Source organism: Thunnus thynnus, chromosome 15 (assembly GCF_963924715.1).
Source record: "Thunnus thynnus chromosome 15, fThuThy2.1, whole genome shotgun sequence".
In the NCBI taxonomy this organism is placed as follows: Eukaryota; Metazoa; Chordata; class Actinopteri; order Scombriformes; family Scombridae; genus Thunnus; species Thunnus thynnus.
This window is the reverse complement of record NC_089531.1, coordinates 10,043,413-10,064,963: the sequence shown is the minus strand read 5'-3', so window position 1 is coordinate 10,064,963 and position 21,551 is coordinate 10,043,413. Positions and strand designations below refer to the sequence as shown.

The 21,551-nt window shown below is 38.6% G+C and overlaps 2 protein-coding genes across 2 annotated transcripts; one reads left to right on the top strand and one right to left on the bottom strand.

Moving 5' to 3' along the window:
- Positions 1–8,170: 8,170 nt before the first annotated feature.
- meaf6 (MYST/Esa1-associated factor 6) lies at positions 8,171–14,452 on the bottom strand. Its single transcript, XM_067612486.1, has 7 exons — positions 14,307–14,452; positions 11,687–11,802; positions 11,461–11,548; positions 11,307–11,352; positions 11,004–11,196; positions 8,702–8,735; positions 8,171–8,610 (listed from the first exon to the last, which is right to left on the bottom strand). The coding sequence occupies exons 1-7, from the start codon at positions 14,394–14,396 to the stop codon at positions 8,596–8,598; spliced, it is 582 nt and encodes a 193-aa protein (XP_067468587.1). The 5' UTR covers positions 14,397–14,452; the 3' UTR covers positions 8,171–8,595.
- Positions 14,453–14,503: 51 nt separating this feature from the next.
- stpg1 (sperm-tail PG-rich repeat containing 1) lies at positions 14,504–19,269 on the top strand. The gene is made up of 8 exons (XM_067612485.1): positions 14,504–14,621; positions 15,077–15,204; positions 15,298–15,399; positions 16,292–16,471; positions 16,576–16,684; positions 16,828–16,996; positions 17,098–17,288; positions 19,031–19,269. Exons 1-8 carry the CDS (start codon positions 14,591–14,593, stop codon positions 19,102–19,104), a joined length of 984 nt encoding a protein of 327 aa, XP_067468586.1. The 5' UTR covers positions 14,504–14,590; the 3' UTR covers positions 19,105–19,269.
- Positions 19,270–21,551: the final 2,282 nt, after the last annotated feature.

Here is a 21,551-nt window from a genome sequence, read left to right as displayed (position 1 = left end):
ATAAAGTTACATAAAAATCATATTTTTTTCTGCAAAGAAACTAAGGTAAATGTATTTTAACACAACTTTTTAAAAATATTTCACTTTGCTTTCTCAAAGTTACACATTTATACATAAAATAACACATAAGAAAAGTTGAGAGTCTCTTGGTGGGACCGTTGACTTCAACTGTTTATATTATAGCATAATAAAACATAAATACGTGATAAAATTAGATCTACACGTCTCGTTCAGAAGTATGTCTTTCATATATTTAACAAAATGTTGCCCAATATTGTAAAATGTTTTCTGCTCTCTGATGATACTTAATGAAAACTCTTACATCATCTTAAACCGTCTTGACAACCTCTTTCTAAAAAACCCTCACCGCGTTTCCCAAAAATGGTTTTCTGTGGGTACTCCCAGACTTTCCCTTACTATTACTTACATAATCTACATAAATATTTACAGTTCAGAACCTCTGTACTGATCTGCTCTGATTGTGTTTATATGGAGGCCGTGCCAGGCTAGTGTCCATGTCAGCAGGAGGGAACAGAGAGCTCACTTGATGATGGAGTTCAACTGGGCAGTTTTCCATAGAACTTGTCATTTTGTACTACAGACTACTTTCTATGGGCCTGATGCTTGCTGAAACACCCTACACCTGATCTCTCTAGCTTTACAGTGGCCAGAAAACCTTTAAATTAGACAGAAATAAAGACATATTTGTGTCAGAAGCTGTATAATTTCAACATTTAAAGCCTCCCCTCTGCTCAAAAATGTGTTTTTCTTCTCGTTCCTTCGGTCGGATGTTTGACCTTCACTGTGCAAAATGATGTATGTGCAAAGTTTGTTTTCACATGTATTTGCAGAAGAGAGGAACGTTTCTCTGAACTCGACTGAAAATTCGAGTTCAATCAGGTACCTACACGCAGGCTTTGTGACATCACAACTATTTTGGAGCCAATCACATCACACCTCCAGCTCACATACACTGAGAATGAACTTTTCCATTAAATAGGAGACTTCTTGCAGTTAAACTAAACTAATAATTGAACTTTTTGTGGGGAAACCATATCAGAGTGTGTTTCTATATCTCTTAAAACATGTCTGGAGGGGATCTTTAAAGGATTTAGCACATAAGTATGTTCTTTAACTTCGGGAACAATACAACATTATCTGAACTCAAGCCCCATTTATGAGTCCAGCTCCTCTTTTTTTAAACTCTGGACAAAGCTAAGTGGTCCTTGAGCTGAGATTTCTTAGTTAACAATAGAGATTTATATAAGGAAAGGAAATGAAAAAGCCAAAATATGTGGATTTAAAAATGTGGTCAGTTTTGACAGGTGCTAATGTGAAAATACGACTTCTCTTCTCACTCCAGGCCTGTGCTGTTCCCTCATAAAACTCAGAAATGTGTGTGTCATGCAGTGATATAAATTTCCTGTAACTTCCTGCTTTTGATCATCATTTATGAGCCAGCGTCGGTGTTGCTGACCTGCTGCAACAAGCCCGGTCTTTATACGCTGTTAAAATCTTATCACGAGATCAACTCCAGATGAAAAATAAAAGAGCTGTGTGGTGCTGTTATTTGTTTGAGCTGTTCCCATGACTCTTCCTGAAATATGTTTGACCTTGTTTGCGGAGATGTAGAAGAGCAGCCTTGTTTGGTCCCAGGAGGAGGAGGAGGAGGAGGAGGAGGAGGAAGGAGGAAGGAGGAAGGACGGGGTTGAAGCTCCACAGCAAATATCCAAGATTTTTTCACGTCATCCAGACCCACTCAGCCTCTGTGGGCTCTGGGACTCAGTTGGACCTTGATGATGGAGGCTGTTAAAGCAATTATACAACATTTTCTCTGACTGACGGACCACAGAAGAAGAAGAAGAAGAAGAAGAAGGGGGCTACGCCTCGCACAAGTCCTATACTTTCTACGCTGTACTTTTACTGCGTGATTCTTAGAGTCATCTAAGGTCCTTCATGTCTACACTGTTAAAAAGAAAAAGTTGAGGAAACTTGAACTTTCGAAGCGACAAACTTCAATAAAAACTTTAAGCTCTGAGTTCATTTTTTACATCTATTGATTTATTCCAAATCAGAGAAAAACATATTATTTTACATTTTCACAGCTCAGAATTTTTACCTCTGTTATTTCACTTAAAGTAACTCAAACCTGTGTGCTGCACTCACTAGAAATTCTTGAAATGAGCAAGTTATGTTTCCATAATAACTCAATTTAATGAGTTGAGGAAACAATCCATTGGACATTTAGTCATAAATGAAAAAAAAACAGAGTCAATGTTGTTTTGTTTTTTTTCTCCTGCAGGTTAACAGAACTTTCTCACTTTGTAATGAATCACAGATTAAGATTCAAAGTTATCAGGACTCATTTATCTTCTGTTGATGCAAGATAGCAGCTTGATTTGTTGGCGCAATTTGAATTTTGTACTTTAAAAGCTGATAATTCATGTTTCTAACGTCTAACTACTTGTAATTCTTAAGTCAAAGGATATAATTTGCAGGGATTCATATCTGAGCGGCTCAATATATCTTCTGTTTCCTCGGGATGAGACTCTTTGTGGCTGATGAAGACAATTTTTAAAGGGTCAGTTGATCAAATTACAAACAAATTATTTCTCACTCTCTTTCTATAACTGTCTTCTCTCCTTTTTGTAACATAGACTGAGACAATATTTGATTTTATACTTGTCTTGCCAGGCAGATAGTTTTGGTTTTAATTACTAAAACATGCCGAAATTACATTTTAAAAATCATAACAGCATCTTTATTTAATCCACAAACCTCACTGTCAATGTTTTTTTCCTATAAATCTTACTATATCACAATATGCATCAATATCACAGTATTAAATTACATCATCGTTGTATCGAGGATTTTATCCATATCGCCCTCACTTATCTTAGTGGTATTGAGCCATGTGGGTGGTTTTGATTTTACGGTATGAGGTTTTGAGATGACTGATGAGATTTCTCAGACTCTCAGGGACTATTTCTTTGGTAGAAAGTAGTTCCAATTAAAAAAAAACAACTATTGATACGTCTGAGACTGAAAGTTTGTTCTTGACCTTGGAAACTGCTGCTGACAAAACAGTCTCACCACAAAGTTCATTTAGAAGCTGCTCAGGAGCTTTCGACTGTATTACGGGATCTCGGATGTGGAGTTTGTCCAGTTGCAACAAAAAATGGGCCGACGTGGATGAGAAGTCCTTGGATATATGGAAATTTGAACTTTTAAAAATTCTGTGATAACTGCGCAAAATCCATCAACTGCAGAAGATCATGTGAGATGATTGAAAGCTCCAGAACAGCTACTGAATGGACCTCATGGTGAGATTCAATCCAGTGAATTAAATACCTGACAAATAATAGATATATTACTATAAAGCAGTCCTGCTCATTGATTGGACAAACATATGATGCCTTTTTGTATACTGTCATATCACCAAACCCTACAATAAAAGAAAATGGTTGGCGTTTTTTTTGTAAATTGGGTTAACTGAACTTTTAACCCTTGTTTTAATTCAAATATTCAAAGGAATGGGACGCTCTGATGGCCTAATGGTTAGAGCACATACCACATGACCGCAACGTCCGCGGTTCAACTCCTGGGACCCATGTTGCATGTGATATCCCTCCCCCTGTGCTTCCTGTCTCTCCCCGCTGACTCAAGTAAAGGCAAAATGCCAAAAAAATAATCTTAAAAAAAACGAGTAAATGTAATTCCTTTGACTTTAGGTGTGTAAAGTAATGAGTTGAAGGTTTTTGCTCAAATGCTGAGCTGTTCAAAGATACTTTTCAAACGTCAATGACTTCATTTGAAACTAGTATAAAGGAAGATGTAAAAAAAAAAAAAAAAAAAAAAAAAAAAAAAAAAGACTCCATAAGTTTAACGATGCTCTGCGAGGCCGTCATGAGGGAATTGTAACAACACCACAGGAGACGGAAAACAACATAGCAGGCAACTAAATCTCCATTTCCAGTAAAGGTCAGCAAGGCTGAAAATGACTTGTTTGGAATACTTTTCATTCATGGAATGACACTTAAGTTGACTGGACACACATTCTGGGTTTCATCAGCACAATAAATTCATTCATTCAGCTCCTCGGGACAGCCATGATCCAATTTTGGACACTGACCATCGATGAAATAATTGTAGGTTAAGAGTCACGCTCTAGAGCGCTGATATCTGATTTGATGTGCTTCCAGATCAGGGTTTTCCAAGCCAGCTCAGTGAGTCAGACCAGCAACTTTTCAGTCACAGATTTAATTCTTTTGCACTCTCCTCATTTGTTAGGACTTGTTATCAAAAGGATTCAAAAGTACAAGAAAAGTCCAATAAACAGCCATCCTTGTATCTCCCATCAAAACACGCCAGTTGACTCATTTAAATTCAATCTCAAGAATCCTGTTTGGCCCCCCAACAGCTCAATTAAAGCTTCATCTTGTTTTCCATATAATTTCCTGAAGTGACAGGAAGTGAAACAAAGATTTGCTGTTAAGTAGAGTAACACACATGAACATGCCTCATTACTCACACGCCCCAAAGTTAAACAAGTGGAATGCATGTCTGGCGTGAGCATAAACATTTCCGGCCAGATTGCATTACTTAGTAGGCGATGCTGAGTACATTTTTGAGTATAACTTACGACTGAGTCATGGGCTGACATCTAACCTGGTCCCGACCACAGACTCTACAGTATCTATGTGTCGGAGACGTGGGAGGAGACGAGTATATAATACCGCTGGGAGGCGGAGGGTGAAAAATGTGCAGTATGTCTCCAAACCTGTGTTAATGCACAATGGACTGACATCAGATATGAGTCAACCAGTCAAACCACCATGTTAGTTTAGGTAAACATTTGCCAATTAGTATTAAACACAAAGTACAATTGAGGCTGACGGGAATGTCATCAGTTGTTTTTTTAAGTACACCAGTGTTTTGTCAAGTCAAGTCAAATTTATTTATATAGCACATTTCATACGACAGGCGTAAACTCAATGTGCTTAAAAAAACTTTGGCTAATGGACAATTTGAATTTTGATCTGATGATGACCAAAGTTATTGCAAACTTTGGCTGTATTTTAGTGTATTTTACATCCATTTCAGTGTATCCAGTCCATTTTAATGTTTTTATCCTTTCCTGTCCTTTTCAGTGTTTCAGTGTTTCATCCTCTGAGGCACTTTGTAACTACTGTTTTGAAAAAGTGCTGTGCAAATTAAGTTATAATATGATTATTGGTTCATCCTGACGGGGAACATAAACATCTGTACAAAATTTCATGTCAATCCAACAGTTGTTGAGACATTTCAATCAAAACCACAAATGTGAACTCATGGTGATCTTTTAAAGTCATTACAGTAGGATTCAGCATCTGGAAACCATGAATATACAATCACCGAGCACTTTATTAGGAACAACTGTGCACCAGATTAATATCTCGTGGGAACAAGATAAAAAAAATACCACTTTTTGGGACTTTAGGTACTCTGTAAAAAACACAGCAAATTGACTATTCAAATAAAGCAATGAACGCCGCCATGTTTCTAACATACTTGAGAAATCAGCAAACTATTAAAAGCTATAAATGTAACTTACCCCTGTGGTCTTCAAAGCACAGGCCTGTCATGCCTTAACTGTGCAGATATTAACCTGTTCCCACGAGATAAAAAAAAAAAATACCGCCTTTTGGGACTTTAGTAATCCAAAACAACAGCTCTGCCAAAAACTGTACTTTTATGAAGCGTATACATGCTCTGTTTTGTTGACATTGTCAGAAAGGTGATAATTCTATTAATCTATTCTATATTTTGTCCAACCCTCCAACCCATTAACACACATGAAAGGGGAAAAGTGGTAGGAACACTTTTCAATATACAGTAATACACTCCAGTACACCAACACCATCACCATAAATTCAATTTTATTGAAATGTCCCTTATGTTCAGTCCATCCCATTAACCATCGACCTCTGTTGTGGGTGGTGTTGGTGTACCGGAGTGTATATATACTGAAAAGTGTTCCTACTACTTTCCCCCCTTCATGTATGTTAATGGGAGGGACAACATATAGAATGGAGAAATAGAATTATCACCTTTCTGACAATGTCAACAAAAAGTGAAAATGTATATGCTTCATAAAAGTAGAATTTAAGCAGAGCTATTATGTTTGATTGCTTTAAATTGCAGAGGTGTTGCTCATAAAGTAAAATCCATCCGCATGTTGAAAAAATGTCACTGGATAAGTGAAACTTTGATCAGCTGCTGGCTCTAGAGAGAAAAGTCAAGGCATCACCAAGTTGTTTGGGATTCATCCTTTAGGCACCATGAATGTCTGCACCAAATTTCATGGTAGTCTGAACAATAGTTGTTGAGATATTTGAGTCTGGAGCAAAGTGGCGGACAGACCAACACTGTCATCGCCGCTAGCACTGCTAAAAAAAAAAAAAAAAACACAAAAAAAAAAACCCAGTCATAATGATAACTGCCTTTTGGGAGAAATACAGCAGTGAAGAGTAAAACAGAAAACAGGCATTGTGTCACTGAAACCAAATGAAATGTGACTCTGGGATGGAGTGGTGGTGAAACCGAGGAATGCATACCAGAGATGGACTCTTCCCAGTCAGACTCTCCATCATTGTGTTTGTCAGCAGCTCTGTTTCCTCAGGACGCCGCCTCCATCCCCTCCATGTGGTGGTGATGTTTCAGGCCGGTCGTGACTAATGTAGAAGTCACTGGGACATTCAAATACTTTTCTAGTTAATGTAGGGAAGCTTTACAATGTCTTTTCTTTTTAATCCAAACAGGGAAATATTAGAGCTATGGCTCACTGATACCACCTTAAAATGAGCTTTTAAGAATGTTAAAACACACTTAAAAGTTCATGTTGGATGAAAGAATAATCAAATTAGTCCATTACTTCTAACATTTCCCCATTACCTTTAAAATCTCCTTTTGATTTCAGCACATTATTAGGAGTTTTATGGATAAATTACACCAACTATTAGAATGAAATCATAGGATCACAAAGGCTTTGTGTGCACCTACATTTTCATGTCAAGTTCACGTTTAAGGTGTTACAAGGTTCATGGATTAATCTGCAACTATAAAACAACTAATAAACATTAACTATCTCCAGCTTCTCTGTGGTGAGAATTATGCTGCTGTGCTTTGTTTTATGGGACAGTAAAGTGAAAATGTTCAGTTTTGGGCTGTTGGGTCACAAAAAAAAAACAATAGATTTGAAGACATTACGTTGGGTTTTCGGAAACTGTGGCTGACAATTTACCCTTTTTTGGACATTTCACACAACAAATGTTTACTCTAGGAAATAGTTGGTAGATTAATCAGTAATCATACTAATCCCACTGTGGTTGAAAAGGGCTTGTATTGTCTACACATCATTAACAGTAACAAACTTGTGCTTTTATGCGCATTTTTTGTGCATTAATGTTGTTCTACACATACAATCAATAATGAAATTGGGAAAATTGTACAAACAGATGTGGCTGCAGCTGTAATTGCCCAATAGGTAAAGTTAATTAACATTCAACAGAATATACTGTATGTGATGTTCTGGCGCTTCCTAGTGATAAACTCCGATACTGCACGTAGAGAACATGCAGATTTACAAGCTTTGACTTTCACAAGCATCTTCTAATCAACACACACATATAAGGAAACAATTTTCCAAGCATCTATTTGTGTAAACAGTTTAAGGGATGCAAGGTTACCATTGAGAAAAGCCAGACAACGCTGTGTGTGTACAGCCATTGGCTCAAACTCGGAGACGCCTGTTTACTTAAGTTACTATTTTCATAAAACAAACAGCGCTGTCACAAGAGAATGCGCTGGCTGTTCTCTGTATCAGCTAAATAAACACTTTGATCATATTTGGATCTTTAAGAAAAACAGTATGAAAAAAAAAAAAAATCTATAACTTTTATGGACCATATGTGTGGGAACTCCATCCAACAATTTGGTCAATTACAAAAGGCTCATTAGAGCTCTCTGGCACGTCTGACACATACAAGAATAGAGGTGATAATTACAGCCAGGCATCAAGTTAGACAACTCACAGCCTCCAACAAGTCCTGCTGTAACGAGCGATACAAAGCACTGCCTTCAGTAACATCTACAGACTTAAGATCTTTTAATAAATAACCCAAAAACATACTCACGTTACTGGTGTTTTATTATTTTTTTGCAAAACAAAAAAATGTAATAAAAGAATCCAGGGGCATTCAGGGGTTATACGGGTATGTGACGATTAACAAAAAAAAAAAAAAAGCAAAACTTTCTTACAATGGGAAACATGGTAATTAGCTACATAATAAATACAGTCTTTTTTTTTTTTTTTTAAACACTATACAAGATGGTGCGTTACTGGAGGTGAGCCTCGTCAGGCCCCGAGTAACATGCAGGGTGGTGGGTGGCTGGGGGGGAAGGGGGGGGAATGTTTCGAGCAATACGCACAGTACAGACTGAAACATGACAAAAAAAATTAAAATAAAAGGCATACAAAGTTCACAAAGTCCAGAAATATTGTGTTTCTCTACATGTATCCTCTCGTGTGTTTTCCAGGTCTTCCAGTCGTCTTTGTTAGGTTGAATAATCCTGCAGGAGGAAGGAGAACATGATTAAACTAAAAAGACAGTCACCACTGTATTTTTTAGATAAATTAAAACATGAAAAGAACTCAACTTACAGCTCTCGGCTTTTTGTTAACCTTCATGTCAAACCTGCAACAACAATAAAGGAAGCATTAGATATGAACGGATCATAAAGCTCGTTCTGAGAGGAAAGCGGCGTCACTACTAAACCATGAAGAAGCCTAAAAAAAACAAAAAAAAAAACAAGCCAATAACAAGAACGCTAATAACCATGTGTCTGTTCTTGTTTGTGCACAAACCTGTAGCCAAAACCAACATCCGACAACACCAGCAATGTTATTTATTGCTGGGATTGGCGAAGCAAACTCAAAATGAAATCTGGGATCAGAAATATTAATGATAAAATCGCCCAGTAACAAGCAACAAAATCTAATGGGAGTTTAGAGTGATGGATGCTGATATGCATTCAAAAAAAAAAAAAATAAAATAAAGAATGAAGTGTTGGACATGCAGTATGACTGAATAACTAGCAGGCTTCAACTCAAAACTCTAGGTCAACAGAGGCAAGGCATAAAGAGAGAGCAGGAGAAACTGTGGAAGGAGTTAAGGATGGAGTTTACGGCAGGCAGGATGTAAACACCACAGGAGCAGGAAGTAAAATTCAGACTTACTCAAAGTCATAATCAAACATGGCAGAAGGGCTGGAGGGGGGCGGCAGTAGGGGGGGAAGGAAGAGAGGCAGCAGCTGTTAGTTCACCAACCTGAGTCTAAGCCCTACGTCTACATAACACTGCAGTCCCCGACTTTACAGAGTGAGAGAACCGCTTCATCGCAGTGTGTTTAGGTGGAGCGCCTGCTGTGTTAATAAGTGGTTAGGACAGTAAAGCATGAGTCAGGAAATACAGGTTGACAATAAATAGGTGGGTAATACAGTGACGTTAAACACTGGAAAGATCTTCTTTGGATATGTAAATATAAAACAACAATTCTACTTAACAAACCAGTTTGGTCACTAAATTAGAATGCACTGTAACTACTCTTATATTAACGAAGCTACTTTCAGTAATAAACAATGCATTTACATGCACTTCAGCGTCAGTGGTTCCTAACATAGTGTCTGGATCCCGCAAGATAGAGGGGGAGGGAAAGGATAAGAAAGAAAAACATGTTTCTTTTACACAAAATTAGTACTTTTCTTGTGTTATACTGGATACTTTCATCTCCTCAGGCCTCTAAACATTTTGTCAAATGATACAAAGCAGTGGTGAGGATATCCTTCTCCATGGATACATGTAATCGTCTCCAGACTGCAGACCTGCGTGTCAGGCAACTGGTTGGTTGGTTGAACACCTGTCCGTGTTTGCCAACATGCAAACAAGAGAAGTATAATTCCAGTCTAAAGAGGAAAATTCACTCTTAGGTTGAACTGCTTACAAACCAGGTTTATACTGAGGTTGTAACCTGAGATGACGAGTCTCTCTCTCTCTCTCTCACACACACACACACACTCATTTTAAATGGATCACAAGCTAAAAGTATTGGGAACTGCTGACTCGAGTAACAACGTTAACGCGTCATATGCTCCAACCGAAATGATTGTCAGATGGTTGAACCACTTCGGAAACCCATTCCCCGAACACATTTCTGATGTTGGAATTTTGAACTTTCTGAAACTGACAATCACGATCATTTCATGCGGCGACCGGCCAGCTGTAAGACGGTGAGAGAGACAGGATTTCAACCTCTCTCTCTCGAACCCTTTTCTTCCCTCATTCATACATACTTTAAGCGATTTTTGCATCTCATCTCTCTTCATGACGGACATTTTTTAAACCCCGAGTGTGGGGCCTCAGCACTCCTCGCCTTTACTGTTGGCTTTCTGCAGTATTTTTTCCTTGATTCATACAAGTCATGTTAACAAGAAACTTGAATATTGTAATTGGAGTAGGAGATTAGGGGACTTCCTCACTAGATTTCCCCTGGAGAAAGTCATTTTCATCATTACACACTGTGATATATCCTCATATTAACAGTAATGTAACTGTAAGTCAGACTAAAACTGACACTATGTAGCCTAAATAAGTCTTTGCAGCAGAACAATTGACCATTTGTACAATTCAGACACATTCACCGTCAATAATGTGTCTGAATTGAGATCAGAGGGCAACATCTTGTATCATTAATACATTTAAAATAAGCTATGAATCCTCAGAGAGGTTGAGGGTGAAATTGGATTAATGACCCGTTACGTGTCAGTTTACAGTATCCAGGTTACCACAGCACAGTGCATGTAAACACATTGCAGTGAAGCCTGATTTCTTGTGTATAAGCAAATTCACTCATTGTCTATAGAACAGATTAGGCTGCTGTTAATAAACACCACACTTTATTTTCTACCTGTGTCTGTTTTTATTCTTCCTCTTCTTGTGGCTTCCGTGATGGCTGCCGGAGGAGGAGGAGGAGGCAGCCTTTTGGGGCTTTAGGTCCTGCAGCGTCGAGTCCACGTCCTCCGTGTCCTCCTGGCTGGGCTCGTTTTCTTGGTTTTGGAGATCTGGAGATGCGTCGCTCTCTGTGCCGCTGCCTGCCTCGCCTGACGAGGTTCAAACGACAGCACAGACTCAGTATGACATTTACTAATCAGAACATCGAAAATCTTCCCAATGCTGCTCAATTTGGAAAGATTAATATAAAACGACTCACGTTTTTCACTCATGTGATCCGGTATCCCGCCGAGTGCACATACCGCCTGCCAATCAAAAGAGAGAGTGAGTTGAATAAACGGTTCTTTTCCTGTCATGCAGCAAATTAATAACTGAAATACTGCGTGAAATAGCCGAGCGAGAGAAGGACTTACTGCGACTGACGTGACAGACGACTTGCTGAATAAACGCTCTGCCTCCTTGAATTTCCTATTTCTTCTATCAGTCTTACTGTTGGAGTTCCTGTTAGAATTGCAAAAAAAACCACACACACACACACACACACACACACACAAACAGTGTTAAAGCATTATCTCACCTCACGAATTAAATAAATAAAAATACAGAGAGCCAAGGATTTATGTGTCGTTATGTACTTACTTTTGGTTGGTGAGGTATCGGTCCCATCCTCTGATGATGTTGCCATACATCTGAGTGTCTTCTAAGTAGCTGCCCTCAAATGCATATATCTGTCTTTCCAGGTTCACCAGCGTCTCCTAGAAGAAATTGTGTCAAATTGGAATTAATGTTGCACGTTTATGTCGCTACACATTTAAAATATCTGGTCGTCTTTATATAATTAGAAATAGCAACACCAACTAGTCACACTCTGAAAAGCATCTTATGAGTAACTCTGACTGCAGCAGCTTTACAAGAGGTGAGTTTGGCCCACAATGTGTTAGTATGTGAACGTTATCACACTTCAACTACAGAGGCGTGTTCTGCAAAAAAGCGAGACAAATATGGTACTAGTTCATGGTGGTTAGATCTAAGGTGGATTTGCAGCTATATCATGTCATCTACTGAGGATATGATTTGGTTTTAAGGGAAGAGTTGGATAGATAAAGTTCATTACAAGCATACAGACTGCCGCAGACATTAGATCTGGACCTGTATAATCTGAACTGCAGGTACAGAATAACCAAACAGTATAGCAATACTTTTTACTTATTCATGTACACAATAAGAGGGTACTGGGACATTACTTGGAAAATACTTTAGATTCAATTATTGCACTTTTAAGTTAATCTTAGGTATACTTAAGATTAATCTGTTGGTTATTTTCTCGATTAATTGATTAGTTGTTCGGTCCATAAAATGTCAGAAAATGGTTCCCAAAGCCAAATGTGATGTCCTCAAATGTTTCGTTTTGTCCACAACTCAAAGATATTCAGTTTACTGTCATAGAAGACTAAAGAAATCAGAAAATATTCACGTTTGAGAAGCTGGAACCAGAGAATTTGGACATCTTTTTCTTAAAAGAAGACTAAATACTAGGGATGCACAATATTATCGGCACATCATCGGTATCGGCCGAAATGAACATTTTCTGCCGATTATGAGAGGCCGATTTGTTGCCTTCTCCTCTGCTGCATAACTGACGGACTGTTTCAGCTAATGTTAGCCCAGCTCTCCGTGTGGATCCAACCGGAGCACCGAGCCCCGGTTTGTTAGTCAGGTTAAAGTGGGAAGATGCAGCTGATCTGACGGGCAGCTTGAGTGAAGTGGAGCCTGTGGAGGGAAGCACTGGGACCGTCAGGGTAAAATAGTGTGCGGAGGAGCTGCTCTGTTCAGCTGCACAGATAGGAAACACGTGGGCTGACAGGATGTACCACTCTGTTTGGTTTATAACGGCGGTTGGCAACCAGCGTATTAGGTGCATTACCACCACCTTCTGCTTCGGAGTGTGGACCAGAGATAAAATCCTACACATTAATCCTGTCTGTCTAATAAACTCAAAGAAAACTCTACTGCTCCACCCACTTGGCAAGTTCATTAAAGTTTTAACGCTGAGCTCCTGAACTCCAGTCTTCCTAAGTTCTTCCTTCATATATTGTCTTTCTTGATCATACTTAGTACAATCTATGACTGCATGTGTAATAGTCTCCTCAGCCAGCTGGAAAAAATATGTGCATATATCGGTATCTGCAATCGGCCACAATGAGTTGGAAATATCGGCATATCGGATATTGGCAAAAAACCCAATATCGTGCATCCCTACTAAATACGATTAATCCGGACAAGGCAAAACAGGTCTAGGTGCAAGAATCAGATTTCATTTACAAGTACAAGGGATTCAATGTGTTTCAGATTTCAACAGAAAAAGCAATAAACATGAACATCAAACAATAAACATAAACAAAAACATAACCGTATGAGAAAAGGACAGTAATTTACATTTCTTTGTAGTGGGGGTGTACTATATGCTGGCATATTTACATAAAAACAATGTGTGTGCAAAAAAGCAGAATATAGAAGTACAAAGACTATGTGCATGCATATTGACATGATAAAAACTGCAAAAACACAGATAAATAGAAATCTGAATATAAATAGATATAAATATAAATTTGAGTATAAATAAACTGTGTGTGTATTTACAGGATAAATATGTACAGGTAACAATTTACATACATCTACACAGTGCAGAGCAGACAAAGGTACAGTAAACACAGTATGAATTATATTGAGATGAGTTTTCTTCTTAATTTAAAATTGTGTTTTGTTTATACGTGGCTTATGTGTGTGACGCTGGCATTTCTCATGTATGCAGGTCAAAATGTTTTGAGCCTGAATATATGATCGCTAATCAACCTGCATATTGATATAAAATAAGTCCATGTCGCTGAAATATCGCGAGAACTACGCTAACGTTACACCGGGCGGCAGCTAACATGTAGCGGTTAGCTGGATATTTTTTTTTCAGCCAAAAACGCTGCAACAAAAAACTGATGTTATCAAATAAAATGTATTCGAAAAGCTAGCAACACATGCGTTTTATAAACTGCACCAACGCCCAATATCTAGCATTAACTAGTGAATTAATCTAGCAAGTAGAGTTGGTAGAGGCCTAAGCTAGGTTAGCAGCGTGCTCACTCTGAATAAAACGTTTACATTTACGCTGCAATTAGCGCCAGCCACGGTTGTACATGACAAGAAACTTGACAAATCTATAACGCTGCTTTCATCTTTAGACGAATATACGGTAAAATAAACTTACAGCGAGCTCCTGTTTCCTCTTCACCAGTTCAGCGAGCTCCCGGCGGGTGTCCGGGATCTGTGGTGGAGTCGCTTTCGCATGCATCGCCATGATGGATCGAGCTATCTGGGAAACACAACAGTGGCGGGTTTGGTTTTAAAACGACTGATCAACGGTCGTTGTCACCGACAGATGGCGCCACAGGACCACGCGCTGTTTTTACGTCGCCATAGAAACCTGCCATAGCAACATGCCAGGATTTTATACATGTCTACAGATTTACCTGCGCTTTATTCAGCTGAACTATGGGCAACATGTACCGAGGACTTACTAAAAGTGAGTCTACATACTGTGAGAATAAGTTATAACTTCTGTGGGTTGCGGCACCAAAATATTTGGAATAGTTTTAAGTTTTCGATCAAATGTTTCCCCTTCATTGACACTTTTAAGACGAAACTCAAGCATATTTCAATGGCCTGTGGTTGCTCTTGTATGGAATAAAATTGGGGCCATATGCATGGCTTTAGTATGTTTTTGTAATCTTTATTTATTTATAAATTTATCTTACAGTTTTTATTCTGTTTTTCACATTTGTGCATATATTTTTGATATTGCCTTGTATTTTATCATTGTCCTTCTTTGTTGTTATTTGTGCCTTTTTACTAGCCTACTGATGTCATTTCATTCTCTACTGTTGTGCCTTTTACTGTCACTTTGGTCAACTCCAGCTGTTTTTAAATTTAAACTCAATTTGATTTGATTTACATTCTTTTCATCCTTTTTTTTTTTAGACAAGAAGATCCCTGATTGCAGCGTTTCATCTTCAATACCAACAAAATACCAAACTGTGGTGATAAAAAATCAAGAAAAGAAAGGGTTTTCATCTCAAGCAAAGAGATTCCCATCACAAGTCTGTCTGGTAGGGAATCTGACCCCGTCAACTCATCTTAATACAAGTTTTACACATCTTAAAAGAGTTATGTAACATAACCATAATGTGTATTTGTTTCAGAATGAAAACCCAGGACCAGGCAGCTATGTTTGTGTGTCCAGCACTGAGGTTCAAAGTCCCTCTTTTTCAAAGAAAGGCACCACAGGCTTTGTTGCATCCAAGGTCAGATCCCCTGAGTTATTTTCACTTTCTTTCTTTCTATTCCACGTTCTCCTATACTTTGGACATTAACATTTTCCATACAAAAATATGATTACTTTATAAAATATGATGCATTGGTATATATAAAACTACCCAACAGTATGTAAAATAGTTCAAATCCGCTCCACTTCAACCAACCACAAAAGTAAAATGCTTCCTACACATGAATGTATCAGTAATAATAATCCAGTAATATAACTTTATTAGAGCTGTAATGATTGGTCAATTAATCGATTAGTTGATTGACAGAAAATTAATCTTCAGCTGTTTTGATAATCAAATGCTTGTTTTAGTGATTTTTAATTTTTTTTTTAGCAAAAATGCCAAAATTGAGCTGGTTTCAGGTTCTCAAATTCAGCGATTTAAACTGAATATCTTTGGCTTTTGGACTGTTAGTCAGACAAAATAAGACGTTTGAAGACGTCACATTGGGCTGTGTGGAGCTATAATGAATAACTATATAATTTCACTACAAAACAAAAAAGATTAATTGATTAATTTGAAAGACTAATTAGTAGATTAATCAGTAATGTAAATAATTGTTAGTTGTGGCCCCAAATTTTATATATAATAGTATAGAGGCAATTTTTTTGGCATTATTACTTTTAATACTATCATAAGGAATATTTTTAATGCAGGACTTACTTGGAGCAATGAAAGTATCCACAATGTGTACGTTTTTATTCCCCAAGATTGATAAAACCCCCAAATTTCCACAAAAATACAAAGGACATGTCCTTGGTGTCTTGAATGGTCCCTGATGCTGAGTTTGTATTCAGCTGAGAGGTTTTGAACTGACCCATTTCATCACCAGGAGCATTAAAATGCTTCGTCATATAATCCTCTGTGCCAGGCTGCCAGAGCTTCCAGTGTCCCACAGAGAGGCATACCAGGACCAAATGCATACAACCTGCCGGGCGGCTTTCTGAACAAATACGACTTTAATACTGGAGTCTCCAGAGTGTTCAGATTGCCTGTGGCTGTGCAGCTGGACAGTCCGAAGCACAAAACTCCAGCCCCAAATCAGTATGACGTACGTATGTATATGAATTATCCAAACATCAGTCGATCTTTTGAGACTGTGCTGTGTGTCTTTTTTAGTTTATGTGTCGCTGCTTGTTTCCTTTTTCTGTGCAGGTCCATTATGGTAGTGCAGAGAGAAAGTTTGCGATGGCCGGTACATCATCTTTCCTGTCAAAAACTGGACGCGACTCTTTTTGCCTAAACCAAAATGTGCCATCACCATGTAATTATCTCTATTTCTCTAATTTCTCTGTGTAAAATCATCCATAATTTCATGTTATCTATATGTTTTTTAATGTTTTCCATTTGTCTTATTCACAATTTCATCTCTTTTATCTTTACTATTACATCATAAATATGTTAAAGGCCACTATGAAGTGAACAGCAACTTACTCCACAATGGCCCCAAGGCAGTCATGTCCCCCTTCAAATCAAAAACTCAGAGAAACCCCCCTCTATTGGATAAAGGTGTGCCAGGTCCAGGAGCCTACAGTCCACATCAGACCCCTGCACCTGTGAAGAAAACCATCCTCCCGTGAGTAAACCCGCAATATTTACCGGCTTTGAATGTGTGTTCCCCAGTTATTTCTTTGTCAATAATCAAAAAAACGTACATCCTCTCAACTGTTCTTCCAGGAGGAGATATTATCTGGCAATATCAGCGCCTCCTCTCATTGTTCCTAAGGACCCTCCGTTGCCAGGCCCTGGGCAGTATAACCTCAGGAATTATGACGGTCTGCCCAAACATCCCGTGCCTTCTGCTGCGTTTGCATCCAGAACTGAAAGGATACCCCAAGACTCACGGGCCAATATGAGGCCAGGCCCAGGTAATGCCTTACAGGAAAAACTCTTTGAATAAATCTGTTAGAAAAATAGCTTTACCTTGCAGTTTACAGAGCATTTTGTTTGTTGGTATGTATTGTTATTATTTTTGTAAATAACTAAACAAGTGATGTGATGACGTAGCAGAAAACCTTTCACTTCCGTAAAACACAATGACTACTAAACATCAGGATTTCGTGTCAATCTCAAATCAAAAAGAAAGAGCTAATCAAGACTCCTTTTCATAGATTTCATACACAACCGCAGAGGAGGCAGAGATACTGATTTCTGCTAGGGCATGGCTGTGGTGTAACACGCCACAACTTTCACACAACTAGTTTGCTCAGTATAGACACAAACAGATTTTTACAGTTTTAAATACATACATTGGGAGGCAGATTGGGGATGCTTTAAATTTGCAGTCCTGCTCTGGGAGCTGTTGAAATCAAATGTAGGAAATGTAGGAAATTGCTGACTTAAGTATATGTAAATTAGGCATAAGGAAAAGTAGGCACACATTAAACTTTAATTACATTTCATTATAAAATAATTCCTGGAGTCTGCCTATTCGAGGCTGGATTATTTTTTCTTTAACCCCATCAGTCCCACTGAGTAAATGAGGCTTACGTGCAAACCGATCACTGTCAATCTACATATCTGTTCCTTATAAGCAAAAGTAGCTATCACGGCTGTCCGAGCAACATATGTGCATCATGTTTGGTTGTGTTACTCTTTCCTTATGTCAAGAAGAGGCTAGAAAGTCTTAACTAGTGCTACTGTAAGTAGTTTACTTACTTTGTTACTAGTTGGTTGGTTAAATAATTCACATTCTAGGTTTTGACCCCTGACCCCTATACAGCCAGCAAGGTCAGTGAGGTTTGACTGCAGTAAAAGTTGGTTAAAGGTTTGTTTTTGCAGTTCATCGAATTTCACGTGTTATTTGTTGTTAATGGTGCCGTTGTAACCTCAAAGTCTCTGTCAGTTACACCACAAACCTCACAGATCTCACTGATTAGTTGGATTACTGTTCTGTCATGAGCTATTACATTTGAAACCTTTAGAAATGTGATAAATGCATTTTTGGGGGCAAACCTAAATTCTATATGAGACGAATCCATCATAAATATACGGTATATATATTTTCCCTCATCTGTTTATTATTTTCAAGGCATGGAAGAAACTATATAAAGTGGTTACATCAGTTCCAGCTGCCAAAATAGTCATCACCACTATAACAAGCAGTAAGACAGCACGATTGTACATGAATGAAACAAAGAAAAACAAAAAAACATTGTAAATGTTTAATGCAAATATTCTCATCAGATGTTGTTGTGAAAAAGCAAATGTGTAACACATTATTAACTCGAAACTGACACATTTAAACAGGAAGTTCCTTTAATTTAGGGGATTTTAGCGAGAGCTTCGTTGGTCTCACTGAATGTTCATCTCTGTCTCGTATCGCCTGGAGCAATTGAGAGGAGTAACTCCCCTGCAACTGGTAGCTGTCGCATTACATGAAGTTCACCTTGATTTCAGACAAAATTATAAATCATGCAGGCAGCGCACCAGTTATCGTCATGGGATATTAGACTCTCTAGCGGCAGGTAAAAGATGTCTATAAATCCTGACCGATGCACATTTTTTATATCATTTCAACTCGTTGCACGACTTTGTGAAGTGACATTAGTATGACTGGTGATAATGTTCATGTGAAGCATTAAGATGAACTTTCTCTTCCTCTTTTCAGGTTTCTATAATCCACAGATTCCGTCAAAGCAGTCCTTCTTTTACAACGACTCCAGGGTCTGGATTCCTGTATAAGGTTTCGAGGAGAACTGCACAGCAAATATGTAAATACATCAGACACATAAACTATGATTGTCTGTAAAATGCTTCTATACGAGGCCTGTGTCTGTGTTTAAATGTGCATGGGTTCAAATATGTCTGCCATTCTTTTAAATCATAAAAATGACATGTTTGCAACTATTCAGCCTCTATTTTTATGTCATAAGATGGAAACTTGTTGAGGTATTTTGGAACAATAACGGCGACGTCAGGCGACGCCAAAACACTTTAAAAGCCATTTGTTTTTATCCCTGATGCTCTTATCTGTGGATGATATGGCAGTACATGTCGCTGCAGTCACAACAGCTGCCGGTCCAGTCAGCGGTACGCCACAGTAACAGCTGAGAGCTTGAGATGACACCGCAGTGCCAACTGCTAGAGGGCAGAGCAGAGGGGTGGAGTGTGACTCTGTATGTGAGCAATGTGACTGACTGGGCATGAGGGAGGGATGGTGTTTAACCGGAAAGACAAATGGACACATCAGTCACTCCCTTCGTCAGATGTCATACTGGTGAAACAGTGACAATAAGACTTTTCTGACTCCATTTCTTCATCTTTGAAACATTTCTTCACGCTAGACGGAAATGACTGATTGAAACGAGATGGTATTTTTATGTACCTCGTGCTTATTTCCATCCACAAAGATGACGAAGGATGCAATCCAGTTTAAACCGCAGCGTCATCTGCTTGCAAGGAAATCAGCTGGAGATTTTTTCCCCCCAGCTTTGCTCTTGATAACCACACCAACTGTACATGCTTGACTCCCACTCTGCAGCAGCTGTAGTTATATTCAGACTCTGACTTCAGCAGTGTGCTCTCCAAATATGTGTACTCGCCCTGTAAAACCAAACCATTGTGTACTTGGAGGGGGGGGTTTACAATAAAAGGAGTATTTTATAACTCCCTCTCACAGAGCGAAATGTGCTCTCCCTCCGGTCAAACGTGCATTAGGAGGATTCAGACGAATGTTTTAAGTGTAACTGCGGGCTCTTTGTTGGAGTCCTCTTGGGTTGGAGTCTTTATGTGGTGCTTTTGTGGTAGTGAGTGTAGGAGGGGCAATTAACTACATGTCTCTGTGGGGTTATGGGAGGCTCTCTGGTCCTCCCCATGTCTCAGTCAGGTGCGGGCGAGTATGGACATGCACTCCCTCAAAGGAAGTCTCACTGAGAAGGCTCTTTGCTGTAGAAACAGTTCAAAGCCGCATGCACATTGGTTCAGTTTCTTATTGATCCTTCCAGATTAGAACTCCTTCCTTATCTATACATTTAGGTGCTCTAACGAGGCATATTAGGTGAGATTTGGCTTTAAATGCCCCCATAATGGGTTGGGAGATACAGTAAAACTAATTTGCCTGCATGAGTGGAGAGCTAATCATGTTGACTTGGGCTTCTGTCTGTTCCTTGGCAGTACATCAGTGGATTGCAGGCACAATTTGTTCTGCTGTAATTTCACAAGGCTTGTGTAAAACATTTCAAAGCACAGTGTATTTATGGATCCTTCAGAACATGACGGTATAACTGAATAACATTAGAAAAACATGCAAAAGTATTTGAGCTTTTCATGTCTTGTTTGTCCAACATATTTTGTTTGTTTAGCCACGCTAGCGGTATGGCTCCATGGATAGCAATGTTGGTCTGTTGGTTGGTCAGTCCACCACTTTGGTCCAGACTGAAATATCTCAACAACTATCGTATGGATTAACATGAAATTGGATGCAGATATTCGTGATCCCCAAAGAATGACTCCTAATGGCTTTGGTGATCCCTTAAATTTTCCTCTAGCGCCATCATGAGGTTGACATTTGTTGTTTTTAGTCATATATCTCAACAATTATCAGATGGATTACTATGAAATTTTGTACAGACATTTATTCCCTCCTTTAGATGAACTGTTGAAGGTGAGACTAAGTGGTTCATGGGTAATAACCGTCTTGATAAGACACAGAGGATGCAGAACTTCCTTTTAACGGTTTAACTGAGGTTATGAGGAGTTGTGTGGTCTACAGGAAACAAACCTATGCAAGATCCACAGAGAACAATCAGGTTACACAGTCTATGCAATCATAACACTATATACTGTAACATGAAAATAAGAGCAAATTCAAGGTTAGAAAGAGAATACATAGGGCCAATATAAACAATATTAATAAAATAATGAATGAACTACCCTTCAACATTATAACATATATCATATGCCTCCGTCATTGAAATACATTGCATATTTTAGCTGTAAGGAAAGGCTTCTCATTGCACTTGTACCAAGTCAGCTACTTGAGAATTTGTACATCTCTTTTGAGTCATTGTCCTGTAATGCTTGATTGTCTTTGCCTCCCTTTGAATAAATTCGTCTGCCCAATGACAAAATGTAAACATCTACAGATTCATACTGGTGCAGTGGATTGATAGATTTGACCTGAGGAGAGC

Coding starts and splice junctions, on each gene's coding strand:
- meaf6 (XM_067612486.1), bottom strand. CDS start 14,396: ATGGCGATGCATGCGAAAGCGACTCCACCACAGATCCCGGACACCCGC. Junction 11,803..14,306: donor AGAGGAAACAGGAGCTCGCT/GTAAGTTTATTT, acceptor AATTTCTTCTAG/GAGACGCTGGTGAACCTGGA. Junction 8,736..11,003: donor AAGAATAAAAACAGACACAG/GTAGAAAATAAA, acceptor TTGTTGTTGCAG/GTTTGACATGAAGGTTAACA.
- stpg1 (XM_067612485.1), top strand. CDS start 14,591: ATGGGCAACATGTACCGAGGACTTACTAAAA. Junction 15,400..16,291: donor CAGGCTTTGTTGCATCCAAG/GTCAGATCCCCT, acceptor CCTCTGTGCCAG/GCTGCCAGAGCTTCCAGTGT. Junction 16,472..16,575: donor CAGCCCCAAATCAGTATGAC/GTACGTATGTAT, acceptor TTTTCTGTGCAG/GTCCATTATGGTAGTGCAGA.